At 42.2% G+C, this 20448-nt stretch overlaps 1 protein-coding gene across 1 annotated transcript in view; it reads right to left on the bottom strand.

Annotated features, from left to right (window-relative positions):
• The window catches only part of STK32B (serine/threonine kinase 32B), a gene marked incomplete at its 5' end in the record, with an annotated part of 406524 nt that overhangs the window by 143680 nt on the left and 242396 nt on the right, over positions 1–20448 (bottom strand). Inside the window, one exon of the mRNA XM_010847794.1 lies at positions 8931–9104. Coding sequence (XP_010846096.1) covers positions 8931–9104 — 174 coding nt within the window. The remainder of the gene's footprint in view (positions 1–8930; positions 9105–20448) is intronic.

The raw sequence follows: 20448 nt of genomic DNA, 5'->3' as shown, positions 1-20448 counted from the left end.
ATGAAATTGAAATATGCTTGCTTCTTGGAAGAAAAGCTATGATTAACCTAAATAGCATATTAAAAAGCAGAGACATTACTTGCCTACAAAGGTCCATCTAGTCAAAGCTATAGTTTTTCCAGTAGTCATGTATGGATATGAGAGTTGGACTATAAAGAAAGCTGAGTGCCGAAGAATTGATGCTTTTGAACTGTGGTGTTGGAGAAAACTCTTGAGAGTCCCTTGGACTGCAAGGAGATCCAACCAGTCCATCCTATAGGAAATCAGTCCTGAATATCCATTGGAAGGACTGATGCTGAAGCTGAAACTTCAATTCTTTGGCCACCTGATGCGAAGAAATGACTCATTGGAAAAGACCCTGATGCTGGGAATGATTGAAGGCAGGAGGAGAAGTGGACAAAAGAGGATGAGATGGACATGAGTTTGAGTAAGCTCTGGGAGTTGGTGATGGACAGGGAATCCTGGTGTGCTGCAGTCCATGGGGTTGCAAAAAGTCGACTGAGCAACTGAACTGGACTGAACTCTGGAGGCTGACCAGAATTAGAAATGTTGAACTTTATTCCCTCCTCATTTAGTACAAAAGAAGCCTGAATTCTAACTCAGACAAGACAGTTCTTTGGGACAGGAGTCGTCCATCTTCTTGTGTGTGTCTTCCATCTTTATTTGCTCACTTTCCAAATAAAGTCACTATTTCTTGCCCCAACAACTTGTCTTTTGATTAAAAGACCTGTCATGCAGTGAGTAGTTGGGAGTAGACATGGGAACCCACTCCAGTACTCTTGCTGGAAAATCTTATGGACAGAGGGGCCTGGCAGGTTACAGTCCATGGGATCACAGAGAGTCAGACATGACTGAGCGATTGAGCATGCACACTCGCATGTGGTGAGCAGTATGATCTTGGACTTGATAACAAAATGATAAGCTATAAAACAGCACTGTATCCTTATCTTTTAGACAATTTGTAGAAATGAGAAATAATTTTGGAAAATTTGCTCTTCTCAGAAATAATGCTAGTTTAAAGAAAATTGCTTGCTGGTGTTTCAGGATTAAACAATTACCCTTCCTAAAGGTAAAAACAGAGAAAAAAAGATTTCTGACTAGGATCATAAAAAAACCCTCAAATAAAATTTATAATTAGCTTTAATGATAGAAAGGGCTTCACAAATATTTGACACATTAAGCAGATATTTTCTCAAGGCTGAATACTTTCAATCAACAACTCCAAGGCAAAGATGTAGATACTTTTCATACATCTACGAGATTCCTGTCTTGGAAAGGAAGCTTGTGAATCTGATGACGTGAAGGATCACTGAGATTACAAACCTTTGAGACTGTGAGTTCATTTGAATGTGATGCAGATTCGGGGCTGGAAGCAAAATAAAGTGCACTATATAAATAATCAGACTTCACTGAGAGATTTTTCCCAAGGGAGTGAAAGATATGGCCCTAAGGCTTTTAGGCATTTTCAGACCACAATTTGATAGAAGTAACCTCACTGGTGAAAATTTTTCTCCAAAAGAAGCTCGAAAATATTTCCTTAAAGCCACTTCAATTAGCATTTAGGTCTCTGCTCTGTTCTAAAGAGTGAACAAGCTTGCTGTTTACCAGCTTATATTTGGATTAGATTGGATCTAAAATTACAAGATAGAGGAAAGAATTACAGGTGCCCTGAACCTCACCTGAGCCATGAGCTCTCTTCAGATCAGTTCATTTTCCCAAAATTGATAGATGTAGTACAACAGCACCTGCCATTCATCAAGGAGACTCCGAGAAGCCTTTATTGTTCATATCCTTTATTTTTGTGATGAAAGGTAGTTATGTATCAAAAGAATTATGACTAAATTTTGCAGTGAAACTTCGTGAAATTTTTAACATGAAATTTATAACATCCTTTAATTTCAAAGGAATTTCATGTTTGTGGCAAGCTACTTTGGGAAACTTTTGAGAGTCTGACTGTTCAGATATCAAGGGATATTTGGGCAGAAAAATTATAGGAAGCTGTGCGAGATATAGGTAGTGACCCACTGCATTTGAACTTGTGTTTTCAAGTAATTTCAAGTAAGGCATGTCTTTCCTCTCTTGAGTATTTCTTCATTGATTCAATATATAGTTATGGAGCACTTACCCTGTGCCAGACAGTAAGTCAGGTGTGATTTACAGGCTAGGGGCATCACCACTAGAAGCCTTCCTTGCTTCATGGCCACTGCTAGAATACAGCCTTCCTTGGGGGGGTTGATGAGATCCATCTGTGCGTATTGTCATTTTCAGATGTGGAAGCACCCTCCCTCATTTAAGTGCTCTATCAACAGTTCAATGCATTTTGAAAGATAAGAAAGTCAGGACAGAGCATGCTCATCAGTGTGAGGTCCAGGGTAGAACTGAGATCAGAGAGTGTCAGTTTGAAACCTGGCTTATGACCTTCCAGCTGTGTGTCAGGGTGCAAATTGTCCAATCGCCATGACAAATGAGGATAATCATAGTATCTTGCCCATTGGACTGATATGAGAATTAAATGAGGTGATATTTATATGTATATTAACATACACACACGCACATATCTGCACACGCTACGTTGCTTCAGTAGTATGTGACTCTTTGTGACCCCATGGACTATAGCCCGCAAGGCTCCCCTGTCCATGGGATTCTCCAGGCAAGAATACTAGAGTGGGTTGCCATGCCCTCCTCCAGGGGATCTTCCCGACCCAGGGACCAAACCCACGTCTCTTACATCTCCTGTATTGGCAGGAGGGTTCTTTACCACTAATGCCACCTGGGAAGCCCATATATATGCACACACATATGTGAACACACATATACACATGTTTGTATGTAAGCATATATTCCTATGTCTAGTTTAAAGTAGTGTTGACACATAAGAGTTTAATAAGCTTGATTCACTGGTGCTGTTTTTATTCATCTGATTTTTTATGACCTGGCCCTTCTGGGTACCTAGTGACCAGCTCTGGCTGAAGAGCCCTCCGGGGTGGGGACTTCAGTGAAGGTTATTCTCCATTACCAGTTGAGTTAGGTCATTCCCAAACTTCAGCCCATCAATGATTAACATCAGTGGAGGTCTCAGGATGTGCCCCCTACTGAGCTGACCAGTGCAGGCTTTACTCACCCAAACTCTCTCTAGGAGCTCATTTGCCCAGTGTCTCCTGCATTCCTCTTCTCCGAGCTAATGGTTATTTGTCCTACAAATCACAGATGCATGTCCCAGAGGAAGACTTGCCAGCCTCCTCTGTGCTCCCCGCCCTGCCCCCCACCTCAGTCTGGGCTGGGTGCCCTCTTCAGAGCTCCCTTCTGCCCCAGGACATGTGATGTCCTGTCCTGGGTGCTCCCCCTGGACTGCAGTAATCTGGCCCCTAGGGGGGTTGCCTCCTCCATCTGGGGAGTGCTCCCTGGTGCAGGCAAAGGGTCCCATCGGTCATTTTCCTCCCAGGGCTGGCACGTTTCTTAGCCCAGAGTGTTTTGGAAGATTGAAGGGCCAACTCAAGTGCTCTAAAAAGTAGATCTTCTAATTGTTTTAAAACAATGATTTATTTTGAACCCACAGTGGTATTTCCCTGCTTCAGTGCTTTCAAACCCACTGGGTTATACTCTGAAATACCTTTTTTAAAAATTTATTTATTTTTTTATTGATGGATAATTGCTGTACAGAATTTTTCTGTTTTCTGTCAAACCTCAACATGAATCAGCCATTGGTATACATATATCCCTGTTATATTCTACAAATCCTCAACATCAGCCTCAAAGGATGGAGGTTTGTCACCACTGAGAATAAATGAACACCTGGCTTCAAAGTCAACTCCTCAGATGAAAGGAAGAGGAATGAGGCACGTAAGGCCCCACCCCAACCCCTCCCAGGCACAGTTAAATCCTTTATGAACTTTTTTCTCATGGAATTCGCATCAGAGCCCAGCAAAGCAGATGTTATCAGGCCCATGTTGCAGATTAGGAAAAGGAGGTATGAAAAGCTAAGTCACATGTCCGAGTCCACCAAGATAGAAGATAAGAAATTACTGGCAATTCAACTCAGGCTTGCATTTGTCAAAGGATTCTATCACTTGCAAGTGTGGCTACTTGGGAAGAAGCAACATTCATCAGTCTGTATAAAATATGGCACTGAAAATGTCTTGTACGTACGCAGTGGGGGACTTATAAGATCAGCTGTTGAATGAATGAGAAACATTGCCCAACACTGTCCTAAATCCCTATGCACGGTGAATACAGACACACATCATTTCAAGTCTGTACACACATATACAGTGAAAAAGAGATTTGTTGAACCATATGAGAGAGGGAGAAAACCGGACTCAAATCTCTGCCAAGTCTGTAAGTTTACAAATGGTAAGGTAATTCCATTTACTTAGAGGATTTTTTAAAAACAATTTCCCTATACTGTTGGACAGCTCCTTTTCTCCAAGGTAGATTTAGAATCTGAGGACAGATGACCCCAAAGAGAGCAACTTTAAAAGATTTATTGAAATATAATGAAATGGTTCCAACAACCATGCTCTTTTTTTAAAAGTTTTGTTTTAAAGTCTATTTTATCTGATATGAGTATTGCTACTCCTGCTTTCTTTTGATCTCTATTTGCATGGAATATCTTTTTCCAGATGTATGGCAAAATCAATACAATATTGTAAAGTAAAATAAAATCAAATAAAAAAATAATAATAAAATGTAAAAAAAAAAAGATTTGTGTGTGTGTGTGTGTGTGATGTAGACCATTTTTAAGGTCTTTATTGAATTTGTCACAATATTGCTTTTGCTTTATGTTTTTTGGCTTTGAGGCATGTGGACTCTTAGCTCCCTAACCAGGGATAGAACCTGTACCTCTTGTGTTGAAAGGTGAAGTCTTAACCAATGGAGTGCCATGGAAGTCCCCCAACCACCATGCTCTTAACTGACAGTTTCATTTTCGCCTGGTCTGTCTGCCCTGGGATGCTGGCCTCTGTCTCACTCAGGTCTACAAAGACTCAGTCTGGGGGGTTGTAGGCGAACAAATCATCTATTGCTATTCTATTGCACATCTATTGCACACTAGCAGAGCAATGACAGTGAAAATTGGTGAATGACACTGATACAAGAGATTAGTAAAGAGCTCACATCTTTCCGTGCCTTCAAAGCAGCCCAGCCAGCCCACAGAGTCTTCTCTAGTACTAAATGACCTTCCTTAACAAATATAGCACAGGGCTTACAAGCAGAGACTCTGGAGCCAGAATTCCTGCGGGCAAAAGCTAGTCTTTGACTGTGTGAATGAACAATGCTCCTCAGTAAACAGGTCGCATTTCATTGAACATTCCCTTTACTCCTATATGGCTAAGGCTGTTGAGGCTATTACTACTACTACTGTTACCATGGTGACTACTACAGCCTCACCTCTTCCCCCTTCCTCTTTCTAAATACTTTTTCTTTTCCTCTTTCTTCTTCATTTGCATTCGGTCATGTGTGCTACTATTTGTGTCAAAATTATACACGTGAACAATTCCAAGAATCAAACTGTACTGAAAGTTTTGTTACAATTTTTAGCAACAATTCATATCTTTCTCTCCCACTTTTCCCTCTCCATCCCATTCATCTGTCTCAGGCTCTAATTTTGGTATTTATTTGGCATTTAGCTCCTTATCTCGAAGTGTATAGGACTCATTGATTTTCAGTTTCCTGCTCTATCTACTGTCTTCCCACTATGGATGAAAGCATGTGTAGCAGTCTTTTTCCTTTATGTGTCCGCAAGAGACACACTTATCTCACCACTCCCTCACTTCCCAGTGGTGTATTAATATATTTTTCTGGTTAGGTCAACTTTCAGGGTTTAGGGGATTATGACTAAGCATGCTACACAGAGATGCTTCATGTAGTAAATTGTATGATATCCAATGTCCTAGCTAACACTTTGATTCCTTGGAGTTAAAAAATCACCTTCTTTTTATTGTTGAGGTTTTTTCTCCTGACATCATTTATTCAACTTCAGATTCTTAACCAACTAAATAAATCTCTCAAGGCAGCCAGATATCTTAGCCATTTTTATCAGCTCACTTTTCCTGAAGAAGACTCTCCGAGGGTCTTTTGATCTGACTCCAATCAGAACTAGTCATGGTCTACACCTTAGGCACAGCTGACATTGATGACCTGCCCATCACCGTGAAGCTTTTGCCTCTTTCTCTCCTTTGCTGGAGCTCCAGCTTTCCATATACCATGTCTTCCTCCTGTTTAGCCCTTCATTTTAGTAGAGTCCATGTCATTTTCTAACTACTTGAGACAAGATATACGAGAGAGAGATTTTTTGAGACCTTGAACTTGTAAAAATGTACATCTCAGATTTGATTGATTAGCACGTTTCCTCCGCCTTCTAGTGATAGATAATCCCAAAGGATCCTGATTCCTCAGCCATTATACCCTGTTCTTCTGTGCAGACTTATTGGCTTTGAAGTTTGTTTTGATTTATGTCTGTTTCTAGTCATTACCCTGCAGCCTTGGTGGACCCTTCAATCTGGAAACTCATATTTCAGGTCTTTATTTCATTGATGATTTCTTCCCCCTGTGAAGTGAAGTGAAAGTCGCTCAGTGGTGTCTGATTCTTTGCGACCCCATGGACTATACAGCTCATGGAATTCCCCAGGCCAGAATACTAGAGTGGGTAGCCTTTCCCTTCTCCAGGAGATCTGTCCAACCCAGGAATCGACAGGTCTCCCACATGGCAGGCAGATTCTTTACCAGCTGAGCCACCAGGGAATGTTTTCCCCCTTTTCTTCACCCCCTCCATCCCTCCCTATTTTCTTTCTTTCTCTCTGTCTCTCTCTCTTTCCCTTTCTTCTTTCTCTGTCTGATATTGAACTTCCTGTTCTGGCCCTCTAATTCTCTTATATTTTCTTTTTCCTTCTTATTCTACTGTTTAAGGAATATCCTTAACTTTGTCTTCCAACACATCTTCTGAATATTTCATTTCTACTTTCATGTTTTTAATTTATGAGAACTCTGATCTGAAGTTTGTTCTTTGAATGTTAAGTAAACATAGCGTTTATTTTACAATTGCAAAAATCTGTTCATTCCTCTGAAAATACCGAGCATGATTCTTTTGATAGTTCTTTCTCCTGGCAGAGTCTCTGTTTATTCCAAGCTTTTTGTTTCTTTTTCCCATTTGATTGCATGGCTCTCATTATTCATGTTAGAAGATTTCTCTGGATATCTGATAATCTTTAGTCATCACTAACCCAGTTGGGAGCTTACAGCAAAGAAGCAGGTCTCGCTGACTGTGAACTACACTCCAAGGGAACTGGGGAACTTCTGATGTCATAATCTCTCTCCTCTTGGCTCAGCCACATCCCCCCTGAAATCATTCCAGTGTCCAGCCTGGAAGCTGAAGTCTTGAGCCCAGCTGGAAGTGGGGTGGGTGTGTTATTTCAGCATCTGGTATGGATGCGTCTAGTTAGTTGTGCTATCTTCAGTACTGCATCCCAACTCAAGAGGCTTAACGTACTTCAGTTCAGACACCCTCTGTTTTACTATCTTTAGTGAATAAGCCTTCAGTCTTCTGCTTGGAAGAGGAAGGGACAGACATCCAGTTATTCAGGGTGGGCAAGCAGATTGGTGCTTTTTAAAATGTCTTAAAAGGCTTTCAAACCCTGCACCCCATTTTAGCCTCTCTTTTATCCCTTCTCCCTCCTTCCATCATTGTTGATGACTATTCATTTCTGAGCCTTTGAAGAGATTCTTTAACATCTATCAATTCATGGTTATTTCCAGACACAACTCAAAATTCAGCTTCTGGTGTTGTAAGCCACTTACCACGAAACACCTTCTTTCCAATTTCCCCTGTGTTTTGCGATAGTCTCCTCTTTAGTTTTCTCCATCTTTGTGAATTTGCCATTTTTCAAACATACTTCATTTCCTTTTATGGAGATTTTAGAAGTGAGAAAATGTAAGTGTGTGTGTGCACATGCATGCGCGTGTGTGTGCTTAATCTACCATCTTTACACAGAAATTCAAGTGCTTGTCTTTCCCAAGTCTTCCTACATTGTACAAGTTAGAAGAAGACGCTCTAGGCACAGTGCAAGACCATGGGTGCACAGATCTGCAGCCACTCATGCCCCCTCCTCTGTGGTCAGAGAGAAGACCTCATTAAGGATCCCACTGCTGGATTTCCCTGGTGGCTCAATGGTAAAAATCCACCTGCCAACACAGGAGATGCAGGAGAGGCAGGTTTGATCCCTGGATTGAGAAGATTCCCTGGAGAAGGAGATCTTCCACCACAACCAGTGTTCTCACCTGGAAAATCCCATGGACAGAACAGCCTGGTGGGCTACAGTCCGCAGGATCACAAAAGACTCAGACACGACTTAGCGAGTAAACAACAAGGATCCCATTGCTATCTGAAGGCTCTTGCTAGCCTCCTGCCTCTGCAGTCAAACTCACCTTACTCATCTGTGCTGTGCACAGGCAGGAAAAAGTCAAGGTCCTGAGCAAGAGCCCAAAACTCTTGCTTATATCCAGAGCCCAAAGCCAGCACCAAAGCTTTGCAAGAGGAAGAAGTCCTCCACGATGCACAGCATTGATTTCAAGGTATGAAAAGTAAGAGAGTAGAATCCGTCATGTTCCCAACTCGTGCCACTCCTTCTAACCTGAGTCTGAACACTCCAGGCTCCCAAAGACATACCAGAATGGAAAGGCAAAGGGCAGCCACGTCTCTAAGCAGTGGGTACCAAGAGAGGAGGGCACATGGGCAGTGGCGGTGTTTCACCTCAATGCAGGTGATGATGGAGTAGGCTGTCTGCAGAGAAGGTATGAGCAATAATAATGTTGCTCTGCTTTTTATGATCTCCATGTACTGCCACATCTAAAGAATGTCAGTGAGAAAATATTCTCCATGGCTGCAGACTGCTCCCATCACACCCTACCCACTGGCATCCCTCTGGGGATGATGTTACCTGTGGATGATGTGGTACCGCTGCAGATACTCCAGGGCCAGGGCCAGCTCACAGATGTAGAGCTTCACGTCCCCTTCTGTGAAATGTACATTCTGCTGCAGGTGATAACGTAGATCCCCTCCAAGCAGCAGGTCCACCACCATGAACATGTCCTCCTCATCCTGGAAGGAGTACCTAGGAGCACCGAGAAGCAGAGAAAGTTAGGGATGGGGATGTCTCCCATGCCCTCAAGGTCAATGGCCCCATTTTCCAGAAGCGCAAGCTGAGGCTCAGAGAAAGGCACTGATGCTAAGTCACAGTGCCCTGTGGTGAAGTACCAGTCCTCTGGGTCTGAGCTGACAAATGGGACCTGAACCAATGCTGGTCTCCAATACGCTACTTCATTTTTAGTGCATGCTTTAATTAGACATAGGCTGAGCACCAAAGAATTGATGCTTTTGAATTGTGATTTTGGAGAAGACTCTTGAGAGTCTCTCGGACTGCAAAGAGATCAAACCAGTCAATCGTAAAGGAAATCAAACCTGAATATTCATTGGAAGGACTGATGCTGAAGCTGAATCTCCAATACTTTGGCCACCTGATGCTAAGAGCTGGCTCTCTGGAAAAGACCCTGATGCTGGGAAAGATTGAAGGCAGGAGGAGAAGAGGATGACAGAGGATGAGATAGTTGGATGGCATCACTGACTCAATGGACATGAGTTTGGGTAAACTTTGGGAGATGGTGAAGGACAGAGAAGCCTGGCATGCTGCGTCCATGGGTTGCAAACAGCCGGACATGACTCAGTGACTGAACAACAACATTGGACTTCAGTAAGGTCTCCAAAGCTGCAGTCTCCTCTCCACTCCATTCCCCTGCCCTCCCCACATGTGCCACTCCCCACGAGGAGCTTGTTTCTACAGCCCTAGAAGGCAGTGATGCTCTTGCAAGAAACACCCAAGCTTTAAGGGAACTGGCAATTTCTACTTGGATGGCTGCTTGGAACCCAGCTGGTGCCCAAGCTCTATGGAGAGACCACAAGAAGGAAAACCAAGGTGCTCCACTCGACAGCCTCAGCTGAGCACCCAGTGCCAGCCATCGCCAATCAGCAGCCTTGGGAGTGACCCTTTGGGAATTTGGATATTTCGTTATAGCCCCAGCTGACATCACGTGGGGCAGAACCACCCCGATGAGCCCAGTCAACTCACAGAACATGAGATAATTGAGTGATTGTATTTTGAGCACTATGTTTTGGGGTGTATTTTTTCCCCAAAGCAGTAAGAAATGCACTTAGGCCTTTTATGGATCAAAGAGACAACAGATAAACCCTAAGAATGGTGTCAAACAATTGTAAACTAGAATCACATCACAAAATGTTGTCACAATCCACATGGAACCATGGACTGTAACAAGGACTTTGCAGAATGACTGGATGTTGTCCTGGATGCTTAGATCTGTGTCTCAGATCCTTGAATATTATATCCTGGGCCAGACGGGCTATCCCTCTTGTTGGACAGAAGAGGGAAGAAGGGCCTCAGTGAGCCAGTGTTAGGGTGAAGGCAAGGACCCAGACACCTCAGTCTTGCCTCGCTTACAATTACCCACTGTTGGGATGCTGCTGTAGTCGCACACTGCCGTGTTTCCCTGCCCTGGGTGTGCAGACCAGGGGAGGGAACCTGATTCTGTCATAGAAGAGGTGACAGACCCTGTGATTATGGGATGGAGAGCTCCAGAACTGGGAGGAAACCTAAATGCCATCTAGTCCCATATGACAGACATCGGGAGCCAGAGGGAGCGAAGAAATGGCTGGTTTATGATCTAAATGTCTGGTCTTCTTTTTATGCTTGTCAGTAAAGCTTTATAATTTTCTACTTAAAATCCTGGGATGTATGCATTTTTATTATGATATTTTTATTATCATCGTTGTTATTATCACACTTCATTATTGTTTTTTAAATTTATTCTTAATTGGAGGATAATTGTTTCACAATATTGTGTTGGTTTCTGCCATACATCAGCATGAATCAGCCATAGGTATACATATGAAACCTTCCTATTGTTATGATATTTTAAAATAGACTTTATTTGAGAAGACAGTCTTTTAAAGTAAGATGTACTCACAGGTCATTGCTAGGGGAAGATGTACTCTGGAATTGCTTATGTTTATCTTGAATTTAGCAGCTTGGCTGACCTCTGAGTTATAATATCTTTCTAATACTTTTTCCACTTTTGAAAGTGTTAGTCGCATAGACATGTCCGACTCTTTGCAAACCCATGGACTGGAGCCCACCAGGCTCCTCTGTCCATGGGGATTCTCCAGGCAAGTATACTGGGATAGGTTGCCATTCCCTTCTCCAGGGAATCTTACTGACCCAGGGATCAAACTCAGGTCTCCCACATTGCAGGCAGATTCTTTACTTCTTGAGCCACCAGGGAAGCCCCACTTTTTCCACTTATTACATGAAATGATGATTCTTTCACAACAACTGCCATGTTCATATATCCTTGCAATCCTTATGCCCCCTACTTCTTCTTCCTTATTTTATTTTACTATCCAGGACCTCCAGTAAAACACTGATTACAAGAGGTGACATCGCGCATTTTCATTTTGGTCTGGAATATAGTAAACTCTATTAAATAAATTGTTTGCTGTAGATATTTGGTGAATAACTTTTTTTTGCCACACATGTGGCTCTTAGTTCCCTGACTAGGGACTGAACCCGTGCCTCCTGCATTGGGAGTGTGGAGTCCTAACCATTGGACGACTGCCACTGGATAACATTTATCCAGTTAAGAAAGTTGCTGTCTAGACTGCTAAGAAATGTTATTGAGTGGTTCAGAGGCTTTTTTTTTTTTAACATTAAAATGTCTTTGCATTCCTAAACTAAACCTTACTTGATAAACACACTCATATATATATATCTAAGTAAATAAGACACATATATACGTATCTATTACATCAGATCAGATCAGTCGCTCAGTCGTGTCTGACTCTTTGTGACCCCATGAATTGCATCATGCCAGGCCTCCCTGTTCATCACCAACTCCTGGAGTTCACTCAGACTCACGTCTATCGAGTCAGTGATGCCATCCAGCCATCTCATCCTCTCTCATCCCCTTCTCCTCCTGCCCCCAATCCCTCCCAACATCAGAGTCTTTTCCAATGAGTCAACTCTTCGCATGAGGTGGCCAAAGTACTGGAATTTCAGCTTTAGCATCATTCCTTCCAAAGAAATCCCAGGGCTGATCTCCTTCAGAATGGACTGGTTGGATCTCCTTGCAGTCCAAAGGACTCTCAAGAGTCTTCTCCAGTGTAATAGATATACACATCATAGAGAAGTATACTAGATATAACATATACTATATATATTTTTTAAAATTGGATTAATGTTTTTCATTTAGGATTTTTTTGTATTCTCTTTGTATATTGATAGATTTGGTTTATTTTTTTTAATTTTTATTTATTTTTTTAAAATTTTATTTTATTAAACTTTACAATATTGTATTGGTTTTGCCATATATCAAAATGAATCTGCCACAGGTATACATGTGTTCCTCATCCTGAACCCTCCTCCTTCCTCCCTCCCCCTACCATCCCTCTGGGTTGTTCCAGGGCACCAGCCCCAAGCATCCAGTATCATGCATTGAACCTGGACTGGTAACTCGTTTCATATATGATATTATACATATTTCAATGCCATTCTCCCAAATCATCCCACCCTCTCCGTCTCCCACAGAGTCCAAAAGACTGTTCTATACATTTAGGATTTTTTTATCAAATGTTACAAGTGACACTGGCTCAAATTTTCCTACCTTTGTCCTGACCCATTTTGGTATCATGGTAATACTGACTTTGTATGATGAAGTGATTTTTTTTTTTGTCTATGTTCAAGAAGAGTGCATAAGAGACACCATTTGGTTGCAGAATGTGTGGTCTCAAAACACCCTGCATTTCCCTATTTCTAATTCATATGGGATTTTCCCTCCTCACTTAAGGTGTACCTGTTGGATGTCTGATGATTCCTGCTCCTTTCTCTCAACAAAGAGAGGAAAACTGACTAGGAAATTTATGCACCTCTATTGCACTCATTTCACATGATAGTAAAGTAATGCTCAAAATGCTCCAAGCTAGGCTTCAATAGTATATGAACCAAGAACTTCCAGATGTTCAAGCTGGATTTAGAAAAGGCAGAGGAACCAGAGATTAAACTGCCAACATCCATTGGGTCATAGAAAAAGCAAGAGAATTCCAAAAAAAAGTCTACTTCATTGACTGTGCTGAAGCTTTTGACTGTGTGGATCACAACAAACTATGGAAAATTCTTCAAGAGATGGGAATACCAGACCACCTTATCTGCCTCCTGAGAAATCTGTATGCAGGTCAAGAAGCAACAGTTAGAACTGGACATGGAACAACAGACTGGTTCCAAATTGGGAAAGGAGTATGTCAAGGCTGCATATTGTCACCCTGCTTTTTTAATTTGTATGCAGAGTACATAATGAGAAACGCTGGGCTGCAGGAAGCACAAGCTGGAACCAATGTTGCTGGGAGAAATATCAATAACCTCAAATATGTAGATGACACCATCCTTATGGCAGAAAGCAAAGAAGAACTAGAGTCTCTTGATGAAAATGAAAGACGAGAGTGAAAAAGTTGGCTTAAAACTCAACATTCAGAAAACGAAGATCATGGCATCCGGTCCCATAACTTCATGGCAAACCGATGGGGAAACAATGAAAACAATGAAAGACTTTATTTTCTTAGGCCCCAAAATCACTGCAGATAGTGACTGCAGCCATGAAATTAAAAGACGCTTGCTCCTGGGAAGAAAAACTATGACAAACGTAGACAGCATATTAAAAAGAAGAGACATTACTTCACTGACAAAGGTCTGTCTAGTCAGAGCTATGGTTTTTTCAGTAGTCATGTATGGATGTGAGAGCTGAACTGTAAAGAATGCTGAGAGCCGAAGAATTGATGCTTTTGAACTGCAGTGTTGGAGAAGACTCTCGAGAGTCCCTTGGACTGCAAGGAGATCAAACCAGCCAGTCCTAAAGGAAATTAACTCTGAATATTCATTGGAAGGACTGATCCTGAAGCTGAAACTCCAATACTTTGGCCGCCTGATGTGTAGAACCAAATCATTAGAAAAGACCCTGATGCTGGGAAAGATTGAGGGCAGGAGGAGAAGGGGACTACAGTGGATGAGATGGTTGGATGGCATCACCGAGTCAATGGACATGAGTTTGAGCAAGCTCCAGGAGATTGTGAAGGACAGGGATTGCCTGGACTGCTGCAGCCCATGGGGTTGCACAGAGTCAGACACGACTGAGGGACAGAACAACAACTGGCCACTGGTGCTGGTTCATCAGGCCCCCTTGCAGATGCTTTTGCAATCAGCGTGTGGACACTGAAAGAAAAACCTGTTCCTCTAGGCGTGCTTGGCCAGAAGCTGTAACTGTGAGACTGTCTAGATCCTGATGCCCAAACGAAGATGAGACCCACCTGAAGCTGCAGGGAGTTGAGCCAGGCTGAGATATAAGTACAGAGAGAGGCCCTGCTGGAGGTGTGGGCTCCAGCCCAGGCAGAAGAGTGGTCTGTCCCTGAATTTCATGTTTACATGGTCAATGGCTGTACTTTTTGATTAAAGCTACTTAACATTGTGCTTCATTCACTTGGAACTGAAAAAGTCATTTGATGCATCCTTCTACTTATTTGCTCCTGGAGAGAAAGGTCTAGATGGTCAAAAAGGAATGATAGGAATCAGCTAATATATGCCCCCTACAGATCCTCAATTTATATTCCAATAGTTGATGGACTATTGAAACGCTGTGTTAATAAGAGTGAGTTCTGCACTCTCAATTCACAGCTAAACAGTCAAAGGGCATCTCATTCCATATTCCATCAGAACTCTTTGGAAGAGCGACGTGAATTTTCAGGAGAGAAACAAGCAGACTGGAATGAATTCTAAAGAGGAAATTTAAAATGCAAAGAGAACAATAATTTAGGCAATAACTCTGGTTACGGCTTTTTCTCGCTGAGGATCCTTTGTCACCTGGGCCATGGACTCTGCATTCCCCAGGAGTCTCAACGCTATTATCTGAGAACAGAGAATGGCCTTGTATTGGTCTCCCTGTGGTTTCGTGCTGTTCTCCAGCCCCGTGCTGTTGTCTCTTTTGCTTCTTCTTGGATTGGAATAACAATTACGTTCTCATGATACTGTTGCATATTGTCATGGAAATGATGGAGATCAGGAATGAGAAACCTACACCGGATTACAGTAACAGTGACCATGGAGAAATCAACATTCAAGATCAAAGAAGGTCGGGAGCTAGAAAGGCATCAGTCCCGGCCTGGACATTGACACAGGCCACCAGAGTGGCTCAGTGGTAAAGAATCCGCTTGCCAGTGCAGGAGTGGCAGAACATGTGAGTTTGAGCCCTTGGTTGGGGAGGTCCCCTGGAGAAGGAAATGGTAACCTGCTCTAGTATTCCTGCTGGGTTAATCCCACAGACAGAGGAGCCGGGCAGGTACAGTCCATGGGATCACAAAGAGTCAGACATGACTGAGCACGAACACACAGCATGTGTGTTGGGTTTTTGTTTTTTTTTTTAAAACATTTGCTACTTTATTACAAAATAGATTAAAAGTGACTTGCTAAATACATGTAACATAATACAATTGAAAATAGGTAAACTATCAGTCAAGTCAAAGAATAAAAAAGAAAGTCAAGAAAATGGATGCAGACAAAAATACCCCAATTCATGCTCAAAGAACCTGCCTGCAAGTCAGAAGTGGGTCATCAATGGGACTCTAATCTTCCCCAGCAACTAGAACAAAGTGAAAAACACGACCAGCTCCATGATTCAAGGGTCAAGGTGAAAAAACAAAAGTAAACTTGTTTACTTTTATGATTCATATGTTTATTACTGGTACAGAAGCCAGAGAGACATCTTTCCCACTGGCTTCTTATAAATATGGCATTCTGTAACGTGTGATCAATGAGCTACATAAAATTGTTCTGTGGACTTCCTTGGTTGTTCGTGGCTAAGACTCCGTGGTCCCAAAGCAAGAAGTCTGGGTTCAGTCTCTGGGCAGGGAACTGGATTCCACATGTCACAACTAAGAGTTCACATGCTGCCACTAAGAGATCTTGCATGTCACAATTATGACCTGGTGCAACCAAATAAAAAGTAAATGTTAAAAGATAATAAAATAGCTCTGAACAGAGTCACAAGTTTAATGGGAGATTCTTTTGTATGATGTTCCTCAGCGTAGGCTGAATGTGTCAAAGCCCAAGCCCATAAACACAGTGCTTCGTGGGGCAATAGCAAGGTGGTCCGGGCAGCGTGATCATGGATGAACTTTCTTAATAAAAGAAATGATGACAGATGGCCTCAGGGACTACTTTACAAACATGAGCTCATGCACACACCAACAAAGACTCTAGGCTTCTACCATCCAGCCAGCCCTGTGCCAGAAGCTGGGGTTCAGCGGGAGAAGTTGCCCCAGATGTCTCACCTGAGTTTGGGATAGCCATAAGGGGTCTGGAGTTCGATGTTCCATGCCAGGACAAGTGCCCCAGGTGATCCATTGCTGCATTTCCATTTCTTGCCCTTTGCCATGAACCTACAGTCCCAAGGAGACTCTTTGTTGTCATGTCATCTCTACCTGATCACTCAAAATGTTTCCTAATCCTGCCTTTCTACTCTTTTTCATCCATCATCCTCTTTTCAGTTTAGAGCAATAGTTTCCAACCAGGAGCACCTTTGCTCTCATGGGGACGTTTGACAACATCTAGAGACATTTTTGGTAGTTACAACTGGGGGAATGGGTGCTACTGGTCTCTAGTAAGTAGAGGCCAAGGTTGCCATTAAACATCCCACAATGAACTGGATGCCCCCATCACAAAGTGTGACCTGGCCCTGAGTGTCCACAGCACCAAGGCTAAGAAACCCTGGTTTAGATGAATGTGCTCCTTTTAGGGGGCTTCCCTGTGGCTCAGCTGGTAAAGAACCCGCCTGCAATGCAGGACTCCTAGGTTCGATCCCCGGGTTGGGAAGATTCCCTGGAGAAGGGAAAGGCTACCCATTCCAGTATTCTGGCCTGAAGAATTCCATGGACTGTATAGTCCATGGGGTTGCAAAGAGTCGGCCATGACTCAACCTGGAAGACCGAGCTGGGTGACCCTTTTTCTGTCCCTGTGCACCCTATAATAGTTAACACTGGTGTGCTGCCCACCGTGTGCCAGGCACTACTCCACGTACCCTATGTCTATTAACTCACTGCATCCTCTCAACGGCCCTTGGAGGTAAGTGTTACCATGAGCTGCCTTTGGCAGATTTGGACACACTGAGACTCAGAAAGATGAAGGACTATTTTCCAACTGACCCAGCCAGGAAATGGCAGAGATGAGAGTTGAACCAAGATGATTTCTCCATCTCCAGATTCTAGAATTATTATGGGAAGTAAGGTCTGGCTGCTTGCTGCTTGAAAGCCAATCAAGAAGCAAGATAGACGGAAAAGAAGTCTGCTTTATTTCGGATGCCAGTAACTGGGGGAAGGGCAAACTCATGTCCAAAGGCAAATTCATGTCCAAAGACGAACTTATGTCCAACAATCAGTGGGCAAGAGCTTTTAAAGCCAGTGCAGTGGGAGGTTGGGAGGCTACATGTAGAAACAGCACAGTCAGTTCTTGACATCTTGAAATCAGTCATGCAGTGGTCTGGTCAGTTATCTTGATTGTTTTAAGCAGTAATTGGTTTTCAGTGTTCCAGGGTTGGTTTGTCCCTATTTCCTTGAGGCCAGTTCTTGGAACTGTGGCAGCTTATGTGAGGGCTACAGTCTCGTCATCATGTATTAACTTCTTCTACCTGGTAGGGGTTTAAGTATCTACAAGACAGCTCAGTTCAGAATATTATCTACAGCCCTTAATGAGGAACTAAAGTCCTTGATTTTCTATAACAACTAAACTATTATCATTTTGCCCTGTTTGACTGCTTTCCTTGGTTTCTTCATTCTCTCACTTCTCTGGTTAAACTTACTCTTTGGCTAAAGTGTTTCCACAGACAAAAGGCAGGCTGAGGACATGGTGCTGAAGGACCATAGGGTCCTGCTCCATTTCAGAATCCCTGCTCAGGGCTCTGGTGGCACTTTCCTTGTGGCACAGGGACCCTCTCTCTCCTGGTCTCTTCTCCCCACCAGACAGCCAGCTGTCTGGCACAGGGACCAAGCTATTTTTAGCTTTGTGCCCTTGCATTTAGCCCATTACTTGGAGCATCAGACACACTCAAGAATGAATGAATCATAAACACCCAAAGGACCCATAGTCTATGTGGCACATCAGTCTGTCAATTTCATGCAGAAGCTTGAGGGAGCGGGGAGATAGTACAGAAAGAAATATGGGAGGTGGTGGGTAGATGGGAAAGGAAAGCTTAGTGTTGGGCACTGGTCTCTGTCTGATGTTTACATCATTGCTTCCAGGAGCTTCTTGTCCTCCACACTCCTCCCACCTGCCAGCTACACAGCAGGTTTTGCAGACTCTAAAGTACCATCTCCCTGTGTCAGTGCAGAACCTTGTTCTTGTGACTTCATGGTTTCATTTAATTTGTAAATTAAATTTGTGCTTGCTCCTGCTTTCTTCTAAAGCAGTGCCTAACAAAGTAAGACTGATGGAGAGGGAAAATGTGGAATGAAGGGGAGGCGAATGGTGCATCCATGTGGACAAACTGGCTGTGAGCATGGTTCAACCTCTTCCGCAGGGCACAGCAATAAGGCAGAGCAGAACGGACAAATGCGCTCACTGTCTAAATGAGACGGAGCCAAACCTCTCCTCTTGGGCTGAATTCCAAAAGAAATGTATAATTTGCATTCTTTACAAAGGGGCATGGAGTAAGAAACAGGAAGTGAATAATGGTAATGCACACTAGGAGAGTGTGTCCTGTGTATATCTCTATATTCCTGGGAGATATTGGTCCTTAGTTTTCACTGCACTATCTTTATCTGCCTTTGGTATCAGGGTAACACAAGTTCATAAAATGAATTGGGAAGTGTTCATTTCTCTTCTATTTCCTAGATTTCCTGGAAGAGATTGTATAAAATAGGTATTAGTTCTTTAAAATATTTGTTAGAACTCTCTAGTGAAACTATCTGGACATGGAATTTCATTCTAAGAGCTTTTAAATTATGAATTCAGTTTATATAAAAGTGATAGGATTATTTAATTTTTTCTTGCTTAAGTGTTGGCAGTATGTAGATTTTGAGAAATTGCTCCATTTCTTCTAAACTGTCAAATTTATGAGTATAAAGCTTTTCACAGTGTTCCCTTATTATCCTTTTAATGGCTGAAGAATCTTTAGGGATAGCCTCTGTTTTATTCCTGATTTTCATAATTTGTACCTTCTCTCTGTTTCTATTTGTCAGTTTTGCTAAAGTTTCATCAGTCTTTTTTCTGAAGAACAAGCTTGCTGTTCCACTGATTTTTTTTTTCCTACTGCTTTCTTCTTTTCAATTTCATTGATTCTACTCTATAATTTCCTTCTTTTTCTTTCTTTGGGTTTATTTTTCTAATCATTTTTTTAGATTTTTGAGATGAAAAATAGATAAAATTTTGAGACCTTTTCCCTTTTCTAATGTAAGCATCCAGAGCTATAAATTTATAAATCATCACAGTTTTAGCTGAATCCTACAGATTTTGTGTTTTCATTCACACTTGTATGTATCTTTATCTCTTTTGAGGCCTCTTCTTTAACCCAAGGATTATTAGAAGTCGGTGTTTAATGAACAAGTATCTGGAGATTTTCCTGCAGTCCTTCTGCGAGTATGGTCCAGTGTGGTTGCATTATGGTCATAGCACATGTTCTGTTATGGTTTCATTTTTTAAAGTTTGTTGAGGTTTGTTTTATGAACCAAGAACCAGATATATTATCTGTGAACTTTCCACGGACACTTGGAAAAAAAGTCCTTTCTGCTGTTACTTGTTGAAACGTTCTACAAATGTCAGTTAGGCACTCTTGGTCATGGTGAAGTTCATCCTTTTATATCTTTGCTGACTTTCTGTCTAGAAGTTCTATCAATTGCTAAGACACCCCCAGGTATAACTGTGGGTTTTTCTGTTTTTCCTTCTAGGGCTATTAAATTTTGCTTCATGCATTTGGAAATTGTAATGGTTGACTCACTTATAACATTATTTGAATCATCTTAATACAGTGCCCTATATCAATTACCATGTATAAATTTCATTTTCTATTTATAAATATTACCTATTTCCTACTGGGTCTCAGCACAGCTGGTTTTACTTGTCCCTTGTTATAAACAATGCTGCTTATGCTCACAGGCACAAGATAGCTTGTTAAACAAATGCACCGAGCACCAACCGTTTGTCAGACCCTGGTCTAGGTGCTGTGGATACGTAAGCAAACAACAGAAATCACATCCTGTCTCTGTGGGATTACGTAAAGTGGAGTAAGCAACCAGCACGGTGGGAAGCACATAGAAAGCCTTAAGGGGAACTAGTTATAACAATGAGCGGCTAAATGAAC

The sequence above is a fragment of the Bison bison genome, unplaced genomic scaffold, assembly GCF_000754665.1.
Source record: "Bison bison bison isolate TAMUID 2011002044 unplaced genomic scaffold, Bison_UMD1.0 scf7180017864255, whole genome shotgun sequence".
NCBI classification, from domain to species: domain Eukaryota; kingdom Metazoa; phylum Chordata; class Mammalia; order Artiodactyla; family Bovidae; genus Bison; species Bison bison.
The sequence above is the reverse complement of the archived record's forward strand: the minus strand, read 5'-3'. Positions and strand labels throughout refer to the sequence as shown.